Source organism: Schistocerca serialis, chromosome 1 (assembly GCF_023864345.2).
Source record: "Schistocerca serialis cubense isolate TAMUIC-IGC-003099 chromosome 1, iqSchSeri2.2, whole genome shotgun sequence".
In the NCBI taxonomy this organism is placed as follows: domain Eukaryota; kingdom Metazoa; phylum Arthropoda; class Insecta; order Orthoptera; family Acrididae; genus Schistocerca; species Schistocerca serialis.
The window spans coordinates 76328756-76355355 of NC_064638.1; the positions used below are offsets into that span (position 1 = coordinate 76328756).

The following is a 26600-nucleotide window of genomic DNA, read 5'->3' on the forward strand; positions in this document are numbered from 1 at the left end:
CCAATAACGTGGAAGGTTCCTCCCTTAAATAAAGCGATAAAAACCCCCATCAGGAATAAAACATTAAACAAGATCCGCCGCTGATGCAGTGTCGGCCAACACCAGGGGTAGCAAGTCTGGAAAGCTAAAAGTCCATCGCAGGGTGGCTAAGTTGAGACAGTCCAATAAGATGTGAGCCACAGTCAACATCGATACACAACGACAGAGAGAGAGTCCTCAAGACGGAGGAGATCACCGTGAGTCACCCAAGTATAGCCTATGCAGAGCTGGCATACGACAACAGAGACCTTACGAGAGGCCCATAAGGAGGACTGCCACGGAGTTGTAGAATCCTTAATGGCGCTGAGCTTGTTCGGCGAAGAAAGTGTGTGCCTTTCTGCATCCCAAAGGCCCAAAACCTGAAGATGTAATGCCGAGCGAAGATCTATTTCCAGAATGCCAGTAGCAAGAGATGGCCTGGTAGTAGCTAATTTAGCCAGTTGATTGGCAAGTTCATTGCCAGGAATCCCAACATGGCCTGGGCTCCAAATGAAAACCACCAAGCATCTGCGTTGAGCAAGGAGAGAAAGGGAGTCCTGGATAGCAATGTCCAAGGGGTGGCAAGGGAAGCACTGGCTGGTAGCGTGCAAACCGCTCAATGAGTCACTACAGATAGCGAAGGATTGTCCTGAGCAGGAGCAGATATGGTCCAGTGCGCGCAAGATGGCTACCAATTCTGCAGTAAAAACACTACAGCCATCTGGCAAGGAACAAAGTTCCGTGCATAGCACTTAGGTGTAAGCAAAACCAGTGCGGCCAGCAACCCTGGAACCATCAGTATACATCACTTCTGAACCCTGAAAGGAACTGAGGAGACAGTAGAACTGGTGGTGAAGAGCCATCAGAGGGACAGAATCCTTTGAAGTGATTGAGAGATCAAGACAGAGCTGCGGTCGGGAGACACACCGTGGAGGGTACGTGCATGAGCGGAGAAAAGAGTCGGTAAAGGGAATTACTGGAGCTCAGAAAAGAGCGACAGAATGCAGGCAGCCACAGTAAGCTCACACCGTGGCCGCCACTGCGCTAGGGTGATCTCCGTGTCTGGATAAAGGAGACCATAATTAGGGTGCTTTGGGGTGCAGCGAATGCGGAGCGCATAAGATATCAGCTGTTGTTGGCGCAAAACTCACAGTGGTGGAATCCCTGCCTCTGCAAGAAGGCTAAGTACGAGGCTAGTCCAGAAGGCACCAGTCGCAAGTTGGATCCCACAATGGTGGATGGAGTCTAGTATCTGCAACGTCGAAGGTGACGCAGAACCACAGACAGGACTTCCATAGTCTAAATGGTCCTGGACCAGCACTTGATACAATCGCAGGAGAACAGAGCAGTCTGCACCCCAGGTGGTATTGCACAGAGACAACAGATTTTTAATTTTCTGCCTGCTACAGTTGAAGACAAGTTATGAATGTTTATAAAGGAATGAAACGATTTACCAGAATTTCATAATACTCTAGCTGATATAGAAATACACATTGTGCTGTACATTATCAGAAGCCTCTGTTAACTTACAAGATTCTAACACACAATGGTCATAGGTCATCAATATGTTCCATAATCTCACACAACATGGTATTATTACCTGGTACACTGATAAATCGTTCTTAAAACCAAACTGTGATTATTTTACAAACCTGTACAAAACAAACTATTTGAATATTCTGCTGCTGATAGCTTTTGTAAAATTTTTCAAAAACACGCAAAATGATAAAGGCCTGTGCTATAAAAAACACATTTGCACACTGTTGTGTAGAGTCCTTACCACTGAATATTCAAGTTTATATGGGAAAATACCTACTTGTGTTAATGTGCTCCACAGTGGTAATTGTTAGTGCAACAAATTCACTAACATACTTAGTATCTGCTAACCACCACATAATACATTATACAGAATTACTCAAATGAACATTAAATTTCCGAATGGACATTAAAGGATGAGCACAATTATTTTACACATATTTATTTATGTCTATGTATAATACAGAGTATGCCATTACTGAATGTCACAAGCATTTGTATTTCCTGAATATTATATCCGACAGATGAGCTCGAACTCAGCACATACACTCCTGCAGCCTGATATGAAAATATGCAGGGCTTGACCTAACATTTCAATAGCAATCCCAAAGATTTCCTCTCGTATTCTTCCATTAAGTTCTTCAGTGGTAGCAGGTGGAGTATAGGAAACAGTACTCTTAAGGGGGGCCCCACAAAAACAAATAAATATCACACGCTGTCATGTCAAGCGATGCAATGTCACAGTGCCTTGAAATGACACGGTTACCAAACAATCGTTGCAGAGCTCCCATCAATATCTGTGCTGTATGTGCCACTGTTCTGTCAAAAACAAATAAATATCACACGCTGTCATGTCAAGCGATGCAATGTCAGTGCCTTGAAATGACACGGTTACCAAACAATCGTTGCAGAGCTCCCATCAATATCTGTGCTGTATGTGCCACTGTTCTGTCATGTTGAAACCAAATGTTGGCAAGAAAGTGGGGTAGTTCATGCACAACAAAATTTTCCATCACAGCACTATATCAAACAGATGATACAGTGGTCATGCAGCCATCATCATCTTCAAAAAAAGTAGGGGCCTGTAACACTGCTCAATGACTTGGAGACTCATGTAACTGAGGTCAATTTTGCTGAGACCAACAGCAAAAATTCTGTCTATAGAAAAAGCCACTGAAGTGGAAGTGAGCTTCACATGCATTCAGTACATTGTTTTCTTCACATTTGCAGATTGTTGGATTGAAGTTGCTGAAAAATCTGCAGTGTGTACAGATTGAGCTTTAAATGCACTTTCAGTATTCACTGAATACTGTATAGAGGGAGTGTGCGACATCTAACAGTGCACCGTGGTCTTCTTACGAAAGCAGTTCACACATCCTCAATATTGTCTCCTATATGAGCAGTTCAGGCTCTCCCTGAAGACTGCTTCTTCAATGTGGAACGCACTGCTTCAGAGCTGCTGACTCAGATCCTGACTGCACGCACTGCGGGAACACAACCATGCTGCCTGATGTTGAAATGATGCTGAAATTCTTGAGGCGTGGTCCCCACATTTCCATTCTTGTAACAGGATTTTACAACAAAGGCACACTGCACTCTGTTCCATGTTTTCTGTTTATTAAATGGCAAGGCACTGCAAGCAGCATTCCACATGTCATTCGATGCCACCTACCTCACAATATGTTTCAAAATTTCCCATTCTTTCAAGTCACCCCTTACATCAGATACCTCACTGTAGTTTCAGTCTTCTTTCTACTTACCTCCCATGTCCCAAGGACAGTGGTCCTTATTTTTCAGTTATCTTCTCTCCACCCATCCAAAGCCTTTAGATAATACTTCAATTTAACATGTATCTCTATAAATATTCCAACACCACACAATGTGAGCACATCACTTCTGTTTCGGATATAAAGCAAATCTAATTATAATCTGTATTATTCCAAAAGATACCTTAATTATCTAATGTAATTATACCAACAACAAAAATTGCAAACCTTATTTTCTCCCTTTTTTCCTGTTCTTCTTTTTCTTTCCGCTCACGTTCCTCTTGTTCTTTTCGCTGAATTTCCAACAATGCTTTACGTCTTCGCTCCAATTCTGCTTGGCCTTTCTCAAAGTTTTCTTTCCGTTTATCTTCAAATGTAACTGCAAAAACATAGTTATAACATTTTGACAATTTGGCAGAAGTGTTGTTCAAGCCTTTTTTGTACACAATATTGTTAAACCCCCCCCCCCCCCACACACACACACGCCAAATGACAAAATGAGTAACAGACACATATTAAAATCAATGCCAAATAGTCATCATCATCATCACCATCACCATCACCATCGCCATCACCATCTAATACTGTGACAATAAAGCACAGCTCTAATTTTTAATGACTAACAAGACAATTCATGAAATTCTTTTAGTAAAAGCTGTATATTACAAAAGTACAAAGAAAGAAAACGCAATTATAATGCAGTATGTAATAACTAAGCATGACTTGTCCCAATAGTATAAGCAAGAAATAAAACCTACCAGTGGAGATACTTGCAGCAGCATCTTTATTTTCAGAAGCATCTATAGAACCCGTAATGCTTCCAGTAAGGCTTCCCTGTCGCTGCCTCCGGAATGTTGGTGGTACAAGCTCTGGAGGAAGCACAGCAGGTAGCTTCTCCCCTGCTTTTGCCATGTCACACAAGTGAAGAGCAAGAACAAACTCTTCACAAGAAAGTCTTCCATCTGTATCCATATCTGCTAGTGCCCTGAACAAAAACATAAATGTAACAACTATGATTGAATGTCCTAATAACAGTGAAATAGATAAGCAATGAATGACAAGTTCATAGTTTGTAATGAAATGCTTTTGCTCTGACTGTAATATTATTAGTAACTGGCGTTCTACGGATCGGAGCGTGGAATGTCAGATCCCTTAATCGGGCAGGTAGGTTAGAAAATTTAAAAAGGGAAATGGATAGATTGAAATTAGATATAGTGGGAATTAGTGAAGTTCGGTGGCAGGAGGAACAAGACTTCTGGTCAGGTGACTACAGGGTTATAAACACAAAATCAAATAGGGGTAATGCAGGAGTAGGTTTAATAATGAATAGGAAAATAGGAATGCGGGTAAGCTACTACAAACAGCATAGTGAACGCATTATTGTGGCCAAGATTGATACGAAGCCCACGCCTACTACAGTAGTACAAGTTTATATGCCAACTAGCTCTGCAGATGACGAAGAAATTGAAGAAATGTATGATGAAATAAAAGAAATTATTCAGATTGTGAAGGGAGACGAAAATTTAATAGTCATGGGTGACTGGAATTCGAGTGTAGGAAAAGGGAGAGAAGGAAACATAGTAGGTGAATATGGATTGGGGGACACAAATGAAAGAGGAAGCCGCCTGGTCGAATTTTGCACAGAGCACAACATAATCATAACTAACACTTGGTTTAAGAATCATGAAAGAAGGTTGTATACATGGAAGATCCCTGGAGATACTAAAAGGTATCAGATAGATTACATAATGGTAAGACAGAGATTTAGGAACTAGGTTTTAAATTGTAAGACATTTCCAGGGGCAGATGTGGACTCTGACCACAATCTATTGGTTATGACATGTAGATTAAAACTGAAGAAACTGCAAAAAGGTGGGAATTTAAGGAGATGGGACCTGGATAAACTAAAAGAACCAGAGGTTGTACAGAGATTCAGGGAGAGCATAAGGGAGCAATTGACAGGAATGGGGGAAATAAATACAGTAGAAGAAGAATGGGTAGCTTTGAGGGATGAAGTAGTGAAGGCAGCAGAGGATCAAGTAGGTAAAAAGACGAGGGCTAGTAGAAATCCTTGGGTAACAGAAGAAATATTGAATTTAATTGATGAAAGGAGAAAATATAAAAATGCAGTAAGTGAAACAGGCAAAAAGGAATACAAACGTCTCAAAAATGAGATCGACAGGAAGTGCAAAATGGCTAAGCAGGGATGGCTAGAGGACAAATGTAAGGATGTAGAGGCCTATCTCACTAGGGGTAAGATAGATACCGCCTACAGGAAAATTAAAGAGATCTTTGGAGATAAGAGAACGACTTGTATGAATATCAAGAGCTCAGATGGAAACCCAGTTCTAAGCAAAGAAGGGAAAGCAGAAAGGTGGAAGGAGTATATAGAGGGTCTATACAAGGGCGATGTACTTGAGGACAATATTATGGAAATGGAAGAGGATGTAGATGAAGATGAAATGGGAGATATGATACTGCGTGAAGAGTTCGACAGAGAACTGAAAGACCTGAGTCGAAACAAGGCCCCCGGAGTAGACAATATTCCATTGGAACTACTGACGGCCGTGGGAGAGCCAGTCCTGACAAAACTCTACCATCTGGTGAGCAAGATGTATGAAACAGGCGAAATACCCTCAGACTTCAAGAAGAATATAATAATTCCAATCCCAAAGAAAGCAGGTGTTGACAGATGTGAAAATTACCGAACAATCAGTTTAATAAGTCACAGCTGCAAAATACTAACACGAATTCTTTACAGACGAATGGAAAAACTAGTAGAAGCCAACCTCGGGGAAGATCAGTTTGGATTCCGTAGAAATACTGGAACACGTGAGGCAATACTGACCTTACGACTTATCTTAGAAGAAAGATTAAGGAAAGGCAAACCTACGTTTCTAGCATTTGTAGACTTAGAGAAAGCTTTTGACAATGTTGACTGGAATACTCTCTTTCAAATTCTGAAGGTGGCAGGGTTAAAATACAGGGAGCGAAAGGCTATTTACAATTTGTACAGAAACCAGATGGCAGTTATAAGAGTCGAGGGACATGAAAGGGAAGCAGTGGTTGGGAAGGGAGTAAGACAGGGTTGTAGCCTCTCCCCGATGTTGTTCAATCTGTATATTGAGCAAGCAGTAAAGGAAACAAAAGAAAAATTCGGAGTAGGTATTAAAATTCATGGAGAAGAAATAAAAACTTTGAGGTTCGCCGATGACATTGTAATTCTGTCAGAGACAGCAAAGGACTTGGAAGAGCAGTTGAATGGAATGGACAGTGTCTTGAAAGGAGGATATAAGATGAACATCAACAAAAGCAAAACAAGGATAATGGAATGTAGTCTAATTAAGTCGGGTGATGCTGAGGGAATTAGATTAGGAAATGACACATTTAAAGTAGTAAAGGAGTTTTGCTATTTGGGGAGCAAAATAACTGATGATGGTCGAAGTAGAGAGGATATAAAATGTAGGCTGGCAATGGCAAGGAAAGCGTTTCTGAAGAAGAGAAATTTGTTAACATCCAGTATAGATTTAAGTGTTAGGAAGTCATTTCTGAAAGTATTCGTATGGAGTGTAGCCATGTATGGAAGTGAAACATGGACGATAAATAGTTTGGACAAGAAGAGAATAGAAGCTTTTGAAATGTGGTGCTACAGAAGAATGCTGAAGATTAGATGGGTAGATCACATAACTAATGAGGAAGTATTGAATAGGATTGGGGAGAAGAGAAGTTTGTGGCACAACTTGACCAGAAGAAGGGATCGGTTGGTAGGACATGTTCTGAGGCATCAAGGGATCACCAATTTAGTATTGGAGGGCAGCGTGGAGGGTAAAAATCGTAGAGGGAGACCAAGAGTTGAATACACTAAGCAGATTCAGAAGGATGTAGGTTGCAGTAGGTACTGGGAGATGAAAAAGCTTGCACAGGATAGAGTAGCATGGAGAGCTGCATCAAACCAGTCTCAGGACTGAAGACCACAACAACAACAACAACTGCCTTGGTTGGCAATCAGCCTATAAATATATTATATTTGGGCAAACAAGACAGCAGAAGCTAAAAACTTACTACTACTAACATAAACAACAATCTGTCTACTGCCAGATACAGACCAGAAATAGCCAACTAGGCGCTAAAAAAAGACAACTCTTGATACTGTCACTTTAGTAGAGGAAAGACAAAACTAACTTTGCCTGAATACAGCTATTTTGTATGCCCTCTGATATCTGAGTTTCTCCTCTTCCAGTATTACAAATATGAGATAGAGTACTGTTGCAAGATTACCCTTTCTCCTTGCCATTACAAACACAACTTCTCGTATCAGCATTCTTCCAAAATCTATAACCAAATTTTCATATAGGAGACAATTTTCATCACAAGAATTTGTCCAGAAGGGTACAAGATCTCAGTGTTCTTACATTTTACTTTAATTACTGAGCTTAAAGTTATCATGGATTCACAGACACTATTACCTATTATGAAACCTACTTAGTCATCGCCCAACACATTCATTAGGGCAAAGAACGATGGACTGTAGGCGAGACGCTGACTATTTACCCACTTTACTAACTTAACAGTGATCAAAATTAAGGAAGATACTTTTAACACTGCTTCTGGTATCCCAGTCTCGAGACAAAGTCTGCTAGAGAGAGTGGAATTGGATCTCTATTGCTAGGTGGAGGTAGTAAAATCATGAGTGCTAACATCTGTCACCTTGCCATGATGCCATATACCATTTCACAACATAACCAACTTATACGCTCCACCATGCAGTGACACAAAACTCCGTGTTTTATTCACTTCACTAATGTCTCGTCTTACCACACCATTTGTTCTTGGCCTCTGCCTTTTCTATGGCTCAGGTTCTGTCTCTCCAGATTACTCACTGGACCTTGTTTATCTGTAGTGGCATCTCCATCTGATTCCGGGCGCTGATAACCTCGCTGTTGTGCGCCCTAAAACACTAATCATCATCATCATCATCATCATCATCATCCATCTGATTCTTTCTTTGTTGTCTTTTCTGTTCCCACTCAGTGATCTGTTGTTGACGGCACCAGACCAGTTGGTCCAACCTCATTGAATTTCTCTTGAGTCGCTCCTAATTTTAGGTCAAATCTCTGTAACAATATTTCAATATTATTATTTTTTACACTTTTTCTTTTCTCTTATTTATTGTGTTGTTCCCAAAAAAAGGACCCTCTATTCACAGACCCAAGGTTAAAAATATGTATAAAGTTCCGTGACAGTGAAGTAAGCACTCCCTGTTGTGCATTATTACATTTCAAGCCTGTTTTTAGCTCTCTGACTGATGTCAATTACATCATGCTTATTGCACACTGACTTAAATCCACATGACAGCAAACTACACAAGTATACATACATTTAAAAAAATAATCAGTACTCGTCCTTGGTTTTGTTTCAACTTACATGAGTAGCTTGCACATTGTGCATGATGTTCTCAATGTATGCCCAAAGAGTTATGTAGGATGTTCAGTTTGTTAAAACTAGATTATATTCACTTAAATGGGCATAGTCTCAAAGGACGATCAACAACCAATATCTGGATATCTAGCTACTTATGAGAATCTTCCATGTAACAACTTACAGAATTCATATAGAAACATAGAAGACAAACTACAACAATCATTAACATACCACCACCACCACCACCACCACACTCATGTCAAAGGACATTCATCAGCTCATGTGAAATATGCAGTCTTTCATACAAAATCTTCACATCCCCTTTAAATAGTAATTATATGGCATCCAGTCTTGGAAATTAACTACGCAAGAAACACAGATATTGTCTGGGATATCTCATGCAGTAGAGTCAGTCGCCAACAGAAATGGTGTTCTACTTCCATGCACATTCGCACCTTTCTATGCAAATATGAGAGAATTGCGTAATATGTATATTTGTAGAGTATAGCCGAGTGTAATGGATGCGTGTACTGTGTAAATTTAAGATGTAACCAAATTATTTTTACATTCGAGTAAAAAAACTCTTACCAGATCTGGGCCAAAATAGGCTGTGGTAACTGTGTCTGCACCATGATATTTCGCGCTTGTGGCCCTGATAAATAGCCTGACCGTGCTCGGTCAGTCGTGTTGAACAACTGTGTATACTTCAGTTTGGACTGATGAGGTACAGCCCATTCTTGCAAGGGAGAGCCTGCTGACAAACTGGAAGAAAATTAAATTTATTAAATTTGCATACAATGACTCACAACTATATGGCAACAACTAAGTCAAGTTATCTTAACAAATGTTTTGCAAGTAACTCACGGTGAATCCATAGAAGCCACTTTTTCCAGAGGAGCTACAGGCGGCACTGAGGTTCCAACTGAAAAAGTTAAAAAAGAAAGATTTAAGAAAAGTACTGATGCCATACAAGTTCTTTTTACATTTCAACTGTCACTGTGAAAATGATTAGTGGTGGGATTTAGAAGTACAAAAGCGGTATTGCTGCAATGTTCCTTCTGCTTTCATAACATGCAGACGGTTGCAATAAATTCAGATTAAAATGACAACACTTATGGTATATTTCAGTGACACAAAAAATATGGTGAAGAAACAGAAATAATTTCCTTATTCAACCAACAACTTCCACTATTGATGACCAGACCATTCTGTGTTTTTACAATTATTTTCATGGTATTTTGTTTGCTCAGAATGCATATTCTTTTGAAGAGAAACTGAAAATGTGAGATAAAATTTCAGTAATGTACATAATACAAGGTTCTTGCACATGTGTGTGCACACACACACAGCTACACAATGATCATAGTGTTCTGAACAGTCAACTATCTGCAGGTGCTTCTCACAGTATTTAACAACCATTGTCCTCAAGTTTTCAAAACTCTTACAAAACACTTTCCATTGAATGGGTAATACATAATGGGTGTAGTGTATTCTGCAGTTCTTTACACAACTACATCTACATCTACATCTACATTGATACTCCGCAAGCCACCCAACGGTGTGTGGCGGAGGGCACTTTACGTGCCACTGTCATTACCTCCCTTTCCTGTTCCAGTCGCGTATGGTTCGCGGGAAGAACGACTGTCTGAAAGCCTCCGTGCGCGCTCTAATCTCTCTAATTTTACATTCGTGATCTCCTCGGGAAGTATAAGTAGGGGGAAGCAATATATTCGATACCTCATCCAGAAACGCACCATCTCGAAACCTGGCGAGCAAGCTACACCGCGATGCAGAGCGCCTCTCTTGCAGAGTCTGCCACTTGAGTTTATTAAACATCTCCATAACGCTATCACGGTTACCAAATAACCCGGTGACGAAACGCGCCACTCTTCTTTGGATCTTCTCTATCTCCTCCGTCAACCCGACCTGGTACGGATCCCACACTGATGAGCAATACTCAAGTATAGGTCGAACGAGTGTTTTGTAAGCCACCTCCTTTGTTGATGGACTACATTTTCTAAGCACTCTCCCAATGAATCTCAACCTGGTACCCGCCTTACCAACAATTAATTTTATATGATCATTCCACTTCAAATCGTCCCGTACGCATACTCCCAGATATTTTACAGAAGTAACTGCTACCAGTGTTTGTTCCGCTATCATATAATCATACAATAAAGGATCCTTCTTTCTATGTATTCGTAATACATGACATTTGTCTATGTTAAGGGTCAGTTGCCACTCCCTGCACCAAGTGCCTATCCGCTGCAGATCTTCCTGTATTTCACTACAATTTTCTAATGCAGCAACTTCTCTGTATACTACAGCATCATCCGCGAAAAGCCGTATGGAACTTCCGACACTATCTACTAAGTCATTTATATATATTGTGAAAAGCAATGGTCCCATAACACTCCCCTGTGGCACGCCAGAGGTTACTTTAACGTCTGTAGACGTCTCTCCATTGATAACAACATGCTGTGTTCTGTTTGCTAAAAACTCTTCAATCCAGCCACACAGCTGGTCTGATATTCCGTAGGCTCTTACTTTGTTTATCAGGCGACAGTGCGGAACTGTATCGAACGCCTTCCGGAAGTCAAGAAAAATAGCATCTACCTGGGAGCCTGTATCTAATATTTTCTGGGTCTCATGAACAAATAAGGCGAGTTGGGTCTCACACGATCGCTGTTTCCGGAATCCATGTTGATTCCTACATAGTAGATTCTGGGTTTCCAGAAATGACATGATACGCGAGCAAAAAACATGTTCTAAAATTCTACAAGAGATCGACGTAAGAGATATAGGTCTATAGTTTTGCGCATCTGCTCGACGACCCTTCTTGAAGACTGGGACTATCTGTGCTCTTTTCCAATCATTTGGAACCCTCCGTTCCTCTAGAGACTTGCGGTACACGGCTGTTAGAAGGGGGGCAAGTTCTTTCGCGTACTCTGTGTAGAATCGAATTGGTATCCCATCAGGTCCAGTGGACTTCCCTCTATTGAGTGATTCCAGTTGCTTTTCTATTCCTTGGACACTTATTTCGATGTCAGCCATTTTTTCGTTTGTGCGAGGATTTAGAGAAGGAACTGCAGTGCGGTCTTCCTCTGTGAAACAGCTTTGGAAAAAGGTGTTTAGTATTTCAGCTTTACGCGTGTCATCTTCTGTTTCAATGCCATCATCATCCCGTAGTGTCTGGATATGCTGTTTCGAGCCACTTACTGATTTAACGTAAGACCAGAACTTCCTAGGATTTTCTGTCAAGTCGGTACATAGAATTTTACTTTCGAATTCAATGAACGCTTCACGCATAGCCCTCCTTACGCTAACTTTGACATCGTTTAGCTTCTGTTTGTCTGAGAGGTTTTGGTTGCGTTTAAACTTGGAGTGGAGCTCTCTTTGCTTTCGCAGTAGTTTCCTAACTTTGTTGTTGTACCACGGTGGGTTTTTCCCGTCCCTCACAGTTTTACTCGGCACGTACCTGTCTAAAACGCATTTTACGATTGCCTTGAACTTTTTCCATAAACACTCAACATTGTCAGTGTCGGAACAGAAATTTTCGTTTTGATCTGTTAGGTAGTCTGAAATCTGCCTTCTATTACTCTTGCTAAACAGATAAACCTTCCTCCCTTTTTTTATATTCCTATTAACTTCCATATTCAGGGATGCTGCAACGGCCTTATGATCACTGATTCCCTGTGTCCAGATTGTGATTATTACATCACAAAATTACTCTTGCTATATTTAAACTGAATTACATATTTTTGCGACCCCAAAAACATTGGAATGGCAGTAACAACTATTCATAGCTTGCCACATTGGATGTGAGGGAGAAATTATGGTCAGAACATATTCTGTATGTTAGTGGTAAAAGAGCCAACATATTGCTGTCACATTTCTTCTGCACACAAAGTTCTAACAAGCCTAGGTACAAGTGATTCTGATTGATTATCATGGCAAAAGAGAGACAAAAAAAATTCTAGAAGAAAGAAAGAAAGAAAACATTTTTGGTGTTTTCAAGTTTGTTCTCAATGATGACACAAATGTCCTTGGAGCTCTATTGAGTTTTACACATAATCTTGTTTCATCATTCATAATAATTCATACTACCAAACATTCATACTAATCAGAAATATGCATAAAATTCTCATTAAATGCCTGCCTTTATAAAAGATAGTTTGGCTGTAGATTGTGTACCATTTCAGTTTGTGTGGAAGCTTGTAACACGTATGTAACGCAGCAGCGATGGCGAGGCATTGTAGCATCTGTGACCAGAGAGTATGCGCTTGACCGCGCGAGTGTTGCGAGCGGTTCTCAGTCAGTAGTAGTCTTTGCGAGTTAGTTGTCGCTATGCAGAGTAGCAGTCAGTCTGTCGTTGCGAGTCTGTCAGTTCAGTCGTTGCGAGTCTGTAGCTCTGTCTAGTTGAGAGCAGTACTCAGTCTGTAGTCGTCATGCAGAGCGGTCGGTCAGTAGTAGCAGCCCAGTGCGGTTGTGTGATGTAGGCGGTCGGCAACAATGGTCAAGATGAGGAATAAGGTATACTGTTAATTAATATAATCATTAGATAATGAAAAATTTTATTTATTGTAATTATTCTCCAACAAGTCTCCCAATAATAATTTTTTATTTCAAAAGCATTTTCTCAAAAGTTTAATTTTTTTGAACTAAAGATCTCGTTGCACTTCCCATTTCATTCCACTTCTTTTTGAAGAAAAATTTCACTAGAATTACAAAAAAAAAGGAGAATATTATTATTTGCAATGCAGTTCCTGCAAGCGGTGCGCAACAACAAGAGCAGATGTGTGACATCGATTTATTCTGAGGTAAGACTTTAATTCTGATTGTTTTACACAGGGCCAAAGAGCGATATTTCGGTTTAATTAAATTTTCTTATCACTGAATGGACTTTAATTTTTCATGAGGAATTTATATTTGAGTCAGATTGCGAATTTCACATTTTTGTTGCCATTGTCAGTACATTTCATTGTGGGCAGGTTACGCATAGAGCCATGTCCATCAGCATTTCTAATTAGTATTGTCATTTTCTTTCTTTAAAATTTTTGTGGGGAGGTTACACTTGGCTCCCATTTGTATTAAGTATTGTCACTTACATTTTTATTTCTTTTAAAATTTCGGTGGGGAGGTTACACTTGGCGACCCTGCCAGGATCGTATTTCGTTGAGAGTCTTTTGAGCGACAGTCAGATATCTGCTCTTATTTGCTTAGATAATTAGGATTTGGCGCAACGCTTTTAATAATATTGTGACTTTCTTTCTACAGGTCAACGGCAATTTGCTGCTTTGTTGTATTTGTGTGTTGCTTTTGCTTTGTGCTTATTTGCTTTGTGAAAAATTTTGACTATTGTAAAAATGCCGCGAAAGACTGTGAATAGTGTATCGCGAAGTATTGTGAATGAAATTACCGACGCAAACAACTTTACCGATAGGACATGTGACACGCAGTGTAATGATGACAATCCTGCGTTCACTAACAATCAGTGCATTACAACCACTAGTGATGACTTTTACCTTGATAATGAACAAACGAACTCAATTGTCTCGTCTGTTAATTTGACGACAATTGATGATGCGGAGCGCTCTATTGCAATGAGCGCTGCCGAGCTTAACACACCCGATTCGGAAAACTCAAGTAATGTACAGACAAATTTGTCTAATGAAAATGAACAGATCACACAAAGTAGGACAGATTTATTTAATTCCGAAACAATGACTGATAGTATACATTTGACTGACAAACCTTTTTGTAAATTTCAAAATGACCAAATGGTTACAGAAAGTGAAACAATTCCAGATCCACTATTGAACAGCACAGAGAATAGAAATGCTGACCTTGAGTCGAATCCAATTATGGCTTTGTTGCGACAAATGAGTAAACAACTTAATGAACAGAACAAAAAACTTGACAATAATGACAAAAAACAAGACAAACTTAGTGAACAGGTCAGACAACAGAGTGAAGATTTTAAACAACTTAAGGAACAGAACAAACAAGATAACGAAAATCTTAAACAACAACTCAATGAACAGGTCAAACAACTTAGGGAAGATAACAAACACTTAAATGAAAAACTTGACAATAATGACGAAAATTTCAAACAACTTAGTGCCGTTGCCGCGCAGTGCCATGACACTAAGGAACAGTTGCGCGTGGAAATTGAGGCTTGTTCACAAAAAAATAGCGAAGAAATAAAGTCGGTTGCGCAAGAATTAAGGGAAATGCAAACAGCCGCGACAGATACACTCAGAGACGAAATTAGCGGAGTCGCCAAACAGTGCTCTGAAAAAGCTACACAATTACGGGACGAGTTTAGGGCAATGACGGTAGAACTTTCGCGCACTATGGACGCAAAGATAGACGCGAAATTCGAACAGCAGAACACTCAGATTAACGAGCGCTTTAATCAGCACATACAGAACAGTGATACGCGTTTCCGCAGATTTATTCAGGATCAAAACAAAGTAAAACGACAAGTCATGGAAACAATCACTGCACAAAGACAAGAGGACAAACGTAAAATATTCGCGAAAGCGAAGACGTATGTAGACAATAATATTACTACAGTGTCCGACAAAATTAATACCATAGAACAATTGAACGCGGAATTACGGGATGAAATTTCTGATCTTAAAGCAAAAACGGATACACACACAGTAAATATTCAAACAGTGACAGATAGATTCGAACAACTAGATCTAACACAGGATTGCGATGTCATCAAAGCTGATGTTGAAAAACTGAGCGAAACTACGCGCAAGTTGCAAAAACAGATTAATGCGTCTGATTCTAAAACCGATGATCAGGTTAAAATACTGACTGAAAAATGTGATGAATTGGCCAGTCGTATTGATGTTATCGAAAATACTAATGACAATAAATCAGACGATACTGCACCGGTTTCTTTTATCCAAACACCTGAATTTCAAAATTTACAGCTGACAATTAATGAAATCGATTCATCTAACAACACGTTACGTCGGAAGTTATCAAATTTACAACAAGAAGTAACAGAGATGAAAAACATGTCAGTTAATAACATACCACAACAGACGCCACTTTATGAACATGTGTCAGACTCACGCAGCGCGTATAATTTGGGTAATCTACAGAGAGTACGGGACTTAGATTCCGATCAACCGCAGTTCAATAGATTCTCTTACGATCCTGAACCTGTTTCATTACACAGAGATGATAATTTCGACTATAAACATTTTCTGTCAGTAAGAAAGTTCAAAATATTTAAAAACGATAGAACGCAGATTCACCCACTGGATTGGATTCAACAGTTTAGCTTTGCTCTTCCACCGACTTGGCCTGTAACACATAAACTTGAATTTATTTGCAGTTTTTTGGAAGGCGAACCGGCAACTCGTATGAGACCGATCGCGAGACAGTGTTACTCGGTAGAGGAATTTCAGAATGCTTTTCTGTCAGCGTACTGGTCGAAGACGACACAGCGCGGAATTAAAGACCAACTAATTAGTTTGCCAAACTATGAAAATTCAAATTTTCGCAGTGTAACGCAATTTTTTGAGCATATGGTACAACAAAACCAGTACCTAAGTGAACCATACAGTGAATCCGCACTTATACAACTATGCATCTCTAAATTACCACGGTCATTACGAGTGTCACTTCTAACGGGCCAGCAAAAAGAAAACATTTCAGCATTCAGAGATCTTTTACAGCTCTTGGAGGTACAGCAATCCGATTATTCTTTTGTAAACAAAAGCTTTTCGAGTAACAACCAAGGTCAACAACAGTACTGCAATTATGGTCAGGGACGTAATTTCAATCGTAAAGGTAACAGACGCTTTAGGAACGACAACTACCAAAACTTTAACAACAGGCAAAATTCTAATTATCAATACCGTCAAAATTTTCAGCAACAGGAACAACACTTTAGTAACAATAGAGGTGTTTCACAACAACAACATCAAAACCAGCCGGTTAACATACCTAACCAACAATGGAATACACAAGGTCAACCAGGCTTTAATGTTTCGCCGCGTGGACGTATAGCCCCTGGTCCAACAAATAGTAACGTACGTCAGCGAGGAAACAACTACGTACAAAGAAGACAGTATTTCAATTCCTATCGTAATGCACCGTATAGGAATGACTATTACGACAGACGTAAAAATAATGAGGACAATTTTCAGCGAACATCTAACAACAGTCGGTCATACCAACAGCAAAATCATACGCAAGAACATATTCTCATGAATGAACCCGACAGTAGGTACCATCCAGAGCGTAACACGCCTGGAAGAAGTAATAGGACAGTTCAAATAGTCGAAATGCCACAGAATCCTCCTAATAATAATAACACGTCAGATAGAATCTGACTAAATACTGCACAGGACGCATCTTCTAATAACACAAGCACTACCTTAGACACGCAAAATGTTGTTCACGAAAATGTAATTACTTTTGACGACATCAGAGACACTCTTTTACAGGAAAGACCAGTTATTCAGAAAACCATTTCACATCCTGTTATCGAAATTAAAATTGGTTCATCGAAATTCTCAGCAGTAATTGATTCCGGATCACCTATATCAGTAATTAATGAGGAGACTTTCAACGAGTGCAACAAAGAGAATACTTATCCGACGTTACCTTTAGGCAAAACAAAAGTGAAAGGAGCGGTATCGAGTAAAGGTGTAGACGTTAAATTACAGACGCATTTATCATTTTGTATTGGAGGTCATACTTTTCACTCTAATTTTTGGATTGTGCCTTTATTGACAACAGACATTATTTTAGGTACGAATTTTTTGGTACAACACGACGCAGTTATTGATTTTCAGAATTCTTATTTAATGTTAAAGGATGAAAATGTACAACTTGCTTTAGAATTTCAGCACTCTTTATCTACGGAAGAACAAACAGTTAACCGCACAGAGGTCATTTCCGCAACACGTAACATAAACTGTAATCCCACATTGTTCACGGATACGTACGTACACAACTATAATACTCCAGACGAAGCTGACTACGACGTAATGCAATTGATTTCTGATAAGGTTAAAGAGAGCAGTGCAAGTACAGACGACGAACGAACGCAATTACACAAAATTCTTTTACAGCAAGCTCCAGTTTTCGACAACATTCCTGGTACTATGTCCGGCTTTATGTATGAATTTCAAGTCAAACCGCACGACACATTTAAAGCAAAGCATTATCCCATTCCATATATTCACAGAGAACAAGTTAAAAAAGAATTGCAGGATATGCTCGACCAAGGCATTATTGAACCGGCAGTTAGTCCGTACATAAACCCGCTACATATTGTTAAGAAAAAAGATGGCTCACTTCGCCTTGTACTTGATTCACGTCACATTAATGACATTATTATTAATGAAACAGATCGACCACAGACATTAGAGGAACTTTTACAGAAATTTCACGGTACAGCTATTTATTCCACATTAGATTTGAAATCGGGATTTTGGCAAATTCAACTTCATCCGAATTGTAGAAAATATACAGCTTTTCTCTGTTTCGGCGACTGTTATCAATTTTGCAAACTACCGTTCGGCTTAACTATTTCTTCTGCAGCTTTTATTCGCGGTTTGAACACAATACTTCCGACAGAACTTAAAGACAGAATTACGACGTATGTAGACGATATTCTTATCGCAGAAGCTAACTGGTCTGAACACAATATGATTCTTGAACAACTGTTACAAACTTTTCATGCACAAGGACTTACAGTTAATCTTAGTAAATCGCACTTTGGCAAAACTTCTATAAAATTTCTTGGACACGTAATTTCAGCAGAAGGCATTGCGCCTGATCCAGAAAAACTTCAAGCTCTACGTGACATTACTGTTCCTACGACGAAGAAGCAATTACGCAGTTTTTTAGGCTTAATTAACTTTTTTCGTAAATTTATTCACCATTCTGCTTTAGACACGCCTAGACTATGCCAATTAACGGGTAAAAACACTATTTGGTCTTGGGATAAGCAAGCACATTTTGAATTCATGAACCTGAAACATGCTCTGTTGAATGCTCCACTGTTATCGCACCCCGATCTTACTAGAAATTTTTCCATTGCTACCGACAGTTCCAACACCGCCTTAGGCGTACACATTTTTCAGGAAATTGAAGAAGATGGTTCTACAGTAATTAAAAACATCGCATTTGCAAGTCGCATTTTGTCACCTGCTGAACGAAATTACTCCGTTACAGAACTTGAAACATTATGTGTTGTATGGGCTTTTATGAGATTTAGGCACTTTCTTTATGGCAGACATACCACAGTTTACACAGATCATAGAGCCATACAATTTTTGCTTTCAGCTAAATTCACTCACGATAGATTAAGTAGATGGAAACTGTATTTACAGGAATTTAATTTTACAATAGTTCACATTCCCGGCACACAAAATGTTATAGCAGACGCACTATCGCGTTCTCTCGGCAACAATCAGCAAGACGTAGCAACCAACTTCTGCAAAGCAAATTTCAGTGTCATGTACATTCAGCAAGTTGCATTTGAAAACTTTATTTCATCGTCATTACAGGACATAGCACAAGAGCAAAATAAAGACAATGTGTGGAAAGAAATTAAACACCTTTGGCAAGATAGGAATAATGTTACGATTAGGAACCACTACACAGTGCGCAATGACATTCTGTTTCGCCGCTCTCATCCTGACAGCAACAATTGGTTATTATGCATTCCTGACGAACTGGTCAACAAATTAATTTGGTACACTCATTTAAGTTACGCACATTACGGAGCAAGAAAATGTTTTCTTATACTGAGACAGAACTGTTACTTTACCAACATGGAGAAACGTATACGACGAGTTTTAGCGTCTTGTAAAATTTGCCAGAAAGCTAAATCAGACACCACTTCACATATTCCTCCTTTATATCCCATTATACCTGTGAAATTAAGACACATGGCCGCAGTAGATATTTTTGGTCCGATTCCGAGAACTAACAGAGGTTTTTGCTACATTTTTGTCGCTGTTGAGCTCACTTCAAAATTTGTTACTTTCACTCCGTTACGCAAAGCTACTGCTAAAACTGTTTCGAAAGCATTTGTAAAACATTTTCTATCTCATGTAGGGCATGTAATGAAAGTAATTTCTGATAATGGATCTCAATTTCGTAGTAGTGTATGGACACGCATGTTACGAGCTAGAAACATTTCTCCGATCTATATATCCAAGTACCACGCTTCTTCGAACCCTTGTGAAAGATTAATGAAGGAAATTGGTAAGCTGTGCAGAATATACTGCCACAAAAGACATATTGATTGGGATACACACATACTCTCATTCCAAGATGTAATTAATTCCATTCCAAATGAATCCACTATGCTATCTCCGACTGTTATACTGAAAAACGTTGAACCACCGAACAAAATTAAAGAATTAATAGAATTCCCCAAAAATCGTCGCCTACGACACCACGAAATAATTGACATTGCCCTGAACAACATCAAACGTGCCGCAGAGCGCCGGAGAAGACAGCAAAAACAGGTTTGTACACGCCGCGACTTTCACGTTGGACAGAAGATATTAGTACGTACACACTATTTATCCAGCAAATTAAAAGGTAAGTGCAGTAAATTTGAACTTCTATACGCAGGTCCGTATCGGATTCGCAGCATCCCTCACCCCAATGTTGTACACGTCGAAACTTTGAGAACCAGAAAATCGAAAGGCAATCACCATATCTCAAACATTAAACCGTTTATTGAGTGAAACCACTGTATGATTCAACACACTATGATGCCATTTACTAATGCAATTAATTCACCTGACTACTTATTGATGATTATCGTATTTTTTTTTTGGCAAGTGCCCGGCAAGGTAAGGTTAGCAGGTCGCTCTTCTTGTCGTTACACATCAGACCGTGCATATTTTTCCAGATGAATTTACACATTTACGACTATTTCAGCAATTATATTTATGTGACTACTTATTGATGATTATCGTATTTTTTTTTTGGCAAGTGCCCGGCAAGGTAAGGTTAGCAGGTCGCTTTTCTTGTCGTTACACATCAGACCGTGCACATTTTCCATTTTTTGTGTATATGACTGTACTCCAGTTTTGTTTGTATGCACTATGAAATAGTTAAGATATAACACACACCAGTCGACTTTGACATTTTTTTTTTGCCTTATGACATCTCAACATCGTGACTGTTTCACATTTTTTTTGCTACTGCATTGTATTATTCTGTGTACATTTTTTCGCATCCGAACACTGTCAATGTCTTGGACATATTACGTTTTCTGTCATGTTATGCTGTATGGTTAATTGTGTCACCATAAACCAGTCATTATTTAGTGGGTATAGGATTTAAATGCAAGACATTAATCTTTGTTCATCAATTTCAGAAAGGAATGATGATTCTAAGAAATAAATTTAACATAAATGGGAATTTCACCTACGGAATAAACGAAAGGAGATGCAATAACTTTATGAGGAAGAGTAAAGGGATCAGGATTAACAAGCATTAACAAGACTATACTATACTCATCACAGAATAGCAGTCTTAACTAATTTTTTCTTTCAGAATACAAGGTGATTGATGCAGGCTGTCAGAGAGAACTACACATCTTAGTTTTAGTGATGAAATATGCTAGAGATAAGGAATAGTTATGTAATGAGTAATGAAGTGATTTTGCAGATGATAGTGAATACTGATGAATAATGATGAAGGAAATGGTATTATGAATAATGAAGTTTTTCTTTACAGGTGATGATAATGGTGAAGTTATGATGATATGGATAATGAAGTTTTTTTCTTTATGCTACGTAGTTATTTATGTATTTGTTGCGGTTTGCTTTGACAGCAGGTGTTACATTGCATAGTAGGATGACGGAAAGTTTTGGAAAGGACAGCTATGGAACACATTTTATACACATTTCACTACTTGTTAATTCGAAGTTCACTACTTTTCAGCATAGTGTGCGTTTCTTCTTTCAGGTCAATAATCCGTTTTTGTATTTTTTCCAGGAGAAGTTTTTCATGACACTTACTAAACCTGTTACTTATTATACCTGTTCTAGTACTTGCATTTTTATATTTTTTACCCATTTGTGTTTATCATTTATAAATGTGATCACATGTACTGCCTTGTTACATAGTCTTGCTACAGCTGACTCATGACGAATGACGTTACCTATCCTCATTTGCAGCAATAGGTCAAAAGCAAAAAGTATTATGCCTCAGCAATTAATTATCGATCCCAACGCAATGCTTTGCTACCAAAAAAAATGTATTACCAGTCCCACATAATGTCACTAGTTTATGATAATTCTGAATAATACTGATCAACTCTGAATAGCATGTCACTCGAGTAATGACCTCTTAATGAGACTATATTCAAAATAATGCTTTGTCACTAGCTAATAACTGCCACTGTTTATTGTAATGCCTGTGATTACTAATGATTTGACTGTAATTAACTGATTTTTAATAATGACTTTGTAATGATCTGAATAATACTGAATGATGAACTATGTTTTATTCTATTCAATACTTGATGGCCACTGAGTGCCAATAATTAATGTCAATCAACGAAATTGTTATTAATTATGCCATTAATTAACTCTTGTTTTCAATGTTCATACTTTGTAATTGGAAATAAATGTGACTGTTTCATAATGCTTTGTAATTAGGAAAAGACTAATGATTCTTAATAGATTGGAATGACACGTAATTAATTAACTATGGTACTGTTTAATAATGCTTTGTAATTAATTAAGGCTACAAATGATTAATTAATTAACTGTAATTAGACAAATGATTAATTAACGACAAATGATTAATTAACTGTAATTATACAAATGATTAATTAACTGTAATTAGACAAATGATTAATTAATGACAAATGATTAATTAACTGTAATTAGGAGAAGGTTAATGATTCTTAATTATACTCTGTAACTGAAAAGAATGCGATTATTTCATAATATTTTGTAACCAGGAAAAGAAGGCTACTGATTCTATGTAAAACAATTAATGAACATTTTTCTGTAATACTACATACTTGGTACAGAAATGTTCAATAACTGGGCTATGAATGCCACGAACTATCAATGAAGACTGTAATTGTCAATATTATGTGACTTGATGTCCTTCACCTCATAAGCTGACTACCCTGAATTACTGCAATGTCCATTTGTCCTGTTTATCCCAGTGATCATGGAGCACTATATTTGGTTTTGCACTAATTCTACGTTGGTGTGCCTTGTAAGAGTGTGGTGTTGACACGACATGCTGTCCACCACCATGAGCGATGAAGACATTATTATGGTCCCACTGTTTGGTGTACCTAATGTACTGCCAAAATGAAAACATGGAACATTACTACGACAGTTCAGTGTCTTGGCTACACTGATAAATTCTGATGGGAAAAGAACTTCAAGTTGTGTCACTTGGTGTTGTACTACTGTGGAAAGATATGGACTTTCAGAGCAGCTGTGTGCAATCTAAAGTGCTACAACCATGATGCAATCCTACCCTTTCCTATCCTGATTCTTGTCACATAAAAAAAAAAATTTTTTTTTGGTAACATCATTTATGTTCATAGGTTATACATTTTTCGATTCGCTAAACTCCAGTGTGAGTACACTTATGTCACTGGTCGACATGATGTTTGCCATTATGTTTATTTGTTGTGAAAATACTAAAGACATTTTTCAGTGCATGTGCACTTTGGACATGAATTTTTTTTTTGCCATTATGTTTATTTGTTGTGAAAATACTAAAGACATTTTTCAGTGCATGTGCACTTTGGACATGAATTTTTTTTTTGCCATTATGTTTATTTGTTGTGAAAATGCTAAAGACATTTTTCAGTGCATGTACACTTGTCAACATAATATTCTTGCCAGTCTGTTTATTTGTTCTGAATATGCTAAAGAATTTTTTCAGTGCCTGTGCACTTTGTTATCTGTCAAATAATTTGTATATACTTTTCTGATTTGCTACTATGTTTTGTACTCACATTTTGTCTTTGTCTGATATATTTTGTACTTAGTGCGTGTGCACAACATTTACTTTATGTACTACATCTAATTATTCTTGCCAGTCTGTTTATTTGTTCTGCATATGCTAAAGAATTTTTTCAGTGCCTGTGCACTTTATCTGTCAAAAAGTTTGTATATACTTTTTTCTGATTTGCTACTATGTTTAGTATTCACATTTTGTCCTTGTCTGATATATTTTGTACTTAGTGCGTGTGCACAACATTTAAATATTCTGTAAGTTGTAGGATTTTGTTAATTAAAGAAAAATTTTGCCGCGCTTGGCAAGTCCAAATGACTCACCATCGCTGCCAAATTTTTGCCCCCCGAGTGGAGGGTTATGAAACACGTATGTAACGCAGCAGCGATGGCGAGGCATTGTAGCATCTGTGACCAGAGAGTATGCGCTTGACCGCGCGAGTGTTGCGAGCGGTTCTCAGTCAGTAGTAGTCTTTGCGAGTTAGTTGTCGCTATGCAGAGTAGCAGTCAGTCTGTCGTTGCGAGTCTGTCAGTTCAGTCGTTGCGAGTCTGTAGCTCTGTCTAGTTGAGAGCAGTACTCAGTCTGTAGTCGTCATGCAGAGCGGTCGGTCAGTAGTAGCAGCCCAGTGCGGTTGTGTGATGTAGGCGGTCGGCAACAATGGTCAAGATGAGGAATAAGGTATACTGTTAATTAATATAATCATTAGATAATGAAAAATTTTATTTATTGTAATTATTCTCCAACAAGTCTCCCAATAATAATTTTTTATTTCAAAAGCATTTTCTCAAAAGTTTAATTTTTTTGAACTAAAGATCTCGTTGCACTTCCCATTTCATTCCACTTCTTTTTGAAGAAAAATTTCACTAGAATTACAAAAAAAAAGGAGAATATTATTATTTGCAATGCAGTTCCTGCAAGCGGTGCGCAACAACAAGAGCAGATGTGTGACATCGATTTATTCTGAGGTAAGACTTTAATTCTGATTGTTTTACACAGGGCCAAAGAGCGATATTTCGGTTTAATTAAATTTTCTTATCACTGAATGGACTTTAATTTTTCATGAGGAATTTATATTTGAGTCAGATTGCGAATTTCACATTTTTGTTGCCATTGTCAGTACATTTCATTGTGGGCAGGTTACGCATAGAGCCATGTCCATCAGCATTTCTAATTAGTATTGTCATTTTCTTTCTTTAAAATTTTTGTGGGGAGGTTACACTTGGCTCCCATTTGTATTAAGTATTGTCACTTACATTTTTATTTCTTTTAAAATTTCGGTGGGGAGGTTACAAGCTATTACAGTCACTCCCACAGAACATTTCACATGTGTAGTAACATCAATTTTCGTCTGGCTCTCCACTTTATTTCTATGACCTCTGTAAGAATATTGAAAAATTTTGGTAACTGTTTAGTCACATTATCATTATTAACATTTTGCCTGGAGATATGTTGTTCATCCTTGATTATGGATACATACTACATCACAAACATATTCCTATCATTAATGAACTGATTTCACATAAGCATGCAATATCCCCACAGCTGTCTAAATACCCATCAAATCATAACTACACTGTTTCAATAGACAAATTCAAGCACACAAGGAAGTTATGACTGGTCAGTAACTCTGCTACATTCAACAGCAACAACAAAACAAGTTTCCTGTTCAATGGTACGTAAAATCAAATTCTGGCGCTGAAGGCATCAAATTTCAATGTTTTATATTTTGGTATGATCCCATATATATGTTCAGTTTTGGAGAAAAATCCACAATTTTTTGAATACTTCCAAAATCATACTGTATATTTCAAGAAACTAAGGAAAAAATGGGGAAAAAGACTTCAAAGATTAACATGTAAAATATAGCAAAAGAAACCACTTACCTACAGAGGATCGGTGCATGGTGCACAGAAGAACATAACGGAAAGCAGTAACATTAGCTTTCGAATTCTTACTAGAAAAATACCAAGAGATCGAAAGCTAGTGTTAAACACTTTCTGTTAAGAGTTTGTGTGTGCCGCGCACCACTCCTTTACAGGTAAATGGTTGCCTTCTCCTTATTTTACATATTTTTTCATCCAGGAATTTCCATTTTTGTTATTCAAAGGTAAACAACTAGGCAAAATGGAATAGGATGTAGAAATAAAGAGTGAGAAACATAGGAGGTGGCAAAAAATCCATCTATTTTACAATGCACTATGCCCATTTTCCTTTACACAATTTTGGTTCTCCCATAAGTTGTGTGTTCTGAGTAACTTGTTTCATATCTTCACCATCTCCCCCCCCCCCCCCCCCCCCCCAACAAATGTCGAGGAAGGGATTCTTATTTGTGGAAACAGCACTGAATCTTTTAGTATATATAAAGTCTAACTGCAAAATGTTAAATATAGGTTCATATTATAGCCCTATGTAAAAGACAACAAACTCACTCTATACACTAAATTCAAGAAGAGGGCTTTTAGTCCTTTGTATCTACAGCCAATGCAAAATTATTGACAGCAGCCATTGTCCTGTGTTATCATTATTATTTTCGAAAAACACTATATCACCCTTTTGTACTATTAGATAACTTTGTTCCTTTGAGTATTTTTAAGCTACCTTCATCACAATTCCTATTACCACCACATTGATATTTAACATTTATTAGGGATATTATTAGATCGAGCTGCCTTCACATGGATGCGTTGAAGATAAGATATGTGACTAGAGATTCTCACTGTGAAAGAGAGAGTCTGAAAAATTCCCAGGGGGCAAAATTAGCTAATAGCACAAAAGCATGACATAAAGTGTTAACTTCAAAAATAAAAACAGCCTGTAGAGGACAATGACTTCCCTTAATAAAAAACACTTATCACAGTA

General features: G+C 38.2%; 1 protein-coding gene across 6 annotated transcripts in view; it reads right to left on the bottom strand.

Moving 5' to 3' along the window:
* LOC126461919 (intersectin-1) overlaps positions 1–26600 on the bottom strand; it is a 310794-nt gene that overhangs the window by 211149 nt on the left and 73045 nt on the right. For all 6 annotated transcript variants that reach the window (XM_050096034.1, XM_050096037.1, XM_050096036.1 and 3 more), the window contains exons 6-9: positions 9606–9663; positions 9330–9503; positions 4079–4305; positions 3549–3699 (exon numbers count right to left, since the gene is read on the bottom strand). In XM_050096034.1, the coding sequence (XP_049951991.1) occupies positions 3549–3699; positions 4079–4305; positions 9330–9503; positions 9606–9663 (610 nt within the window). The remainder of the gene's footprint in view (positions 1–3548; positions 3700–4078; positions 4306–9329; positions 9504–9605; positions 9664–26600) is intronic.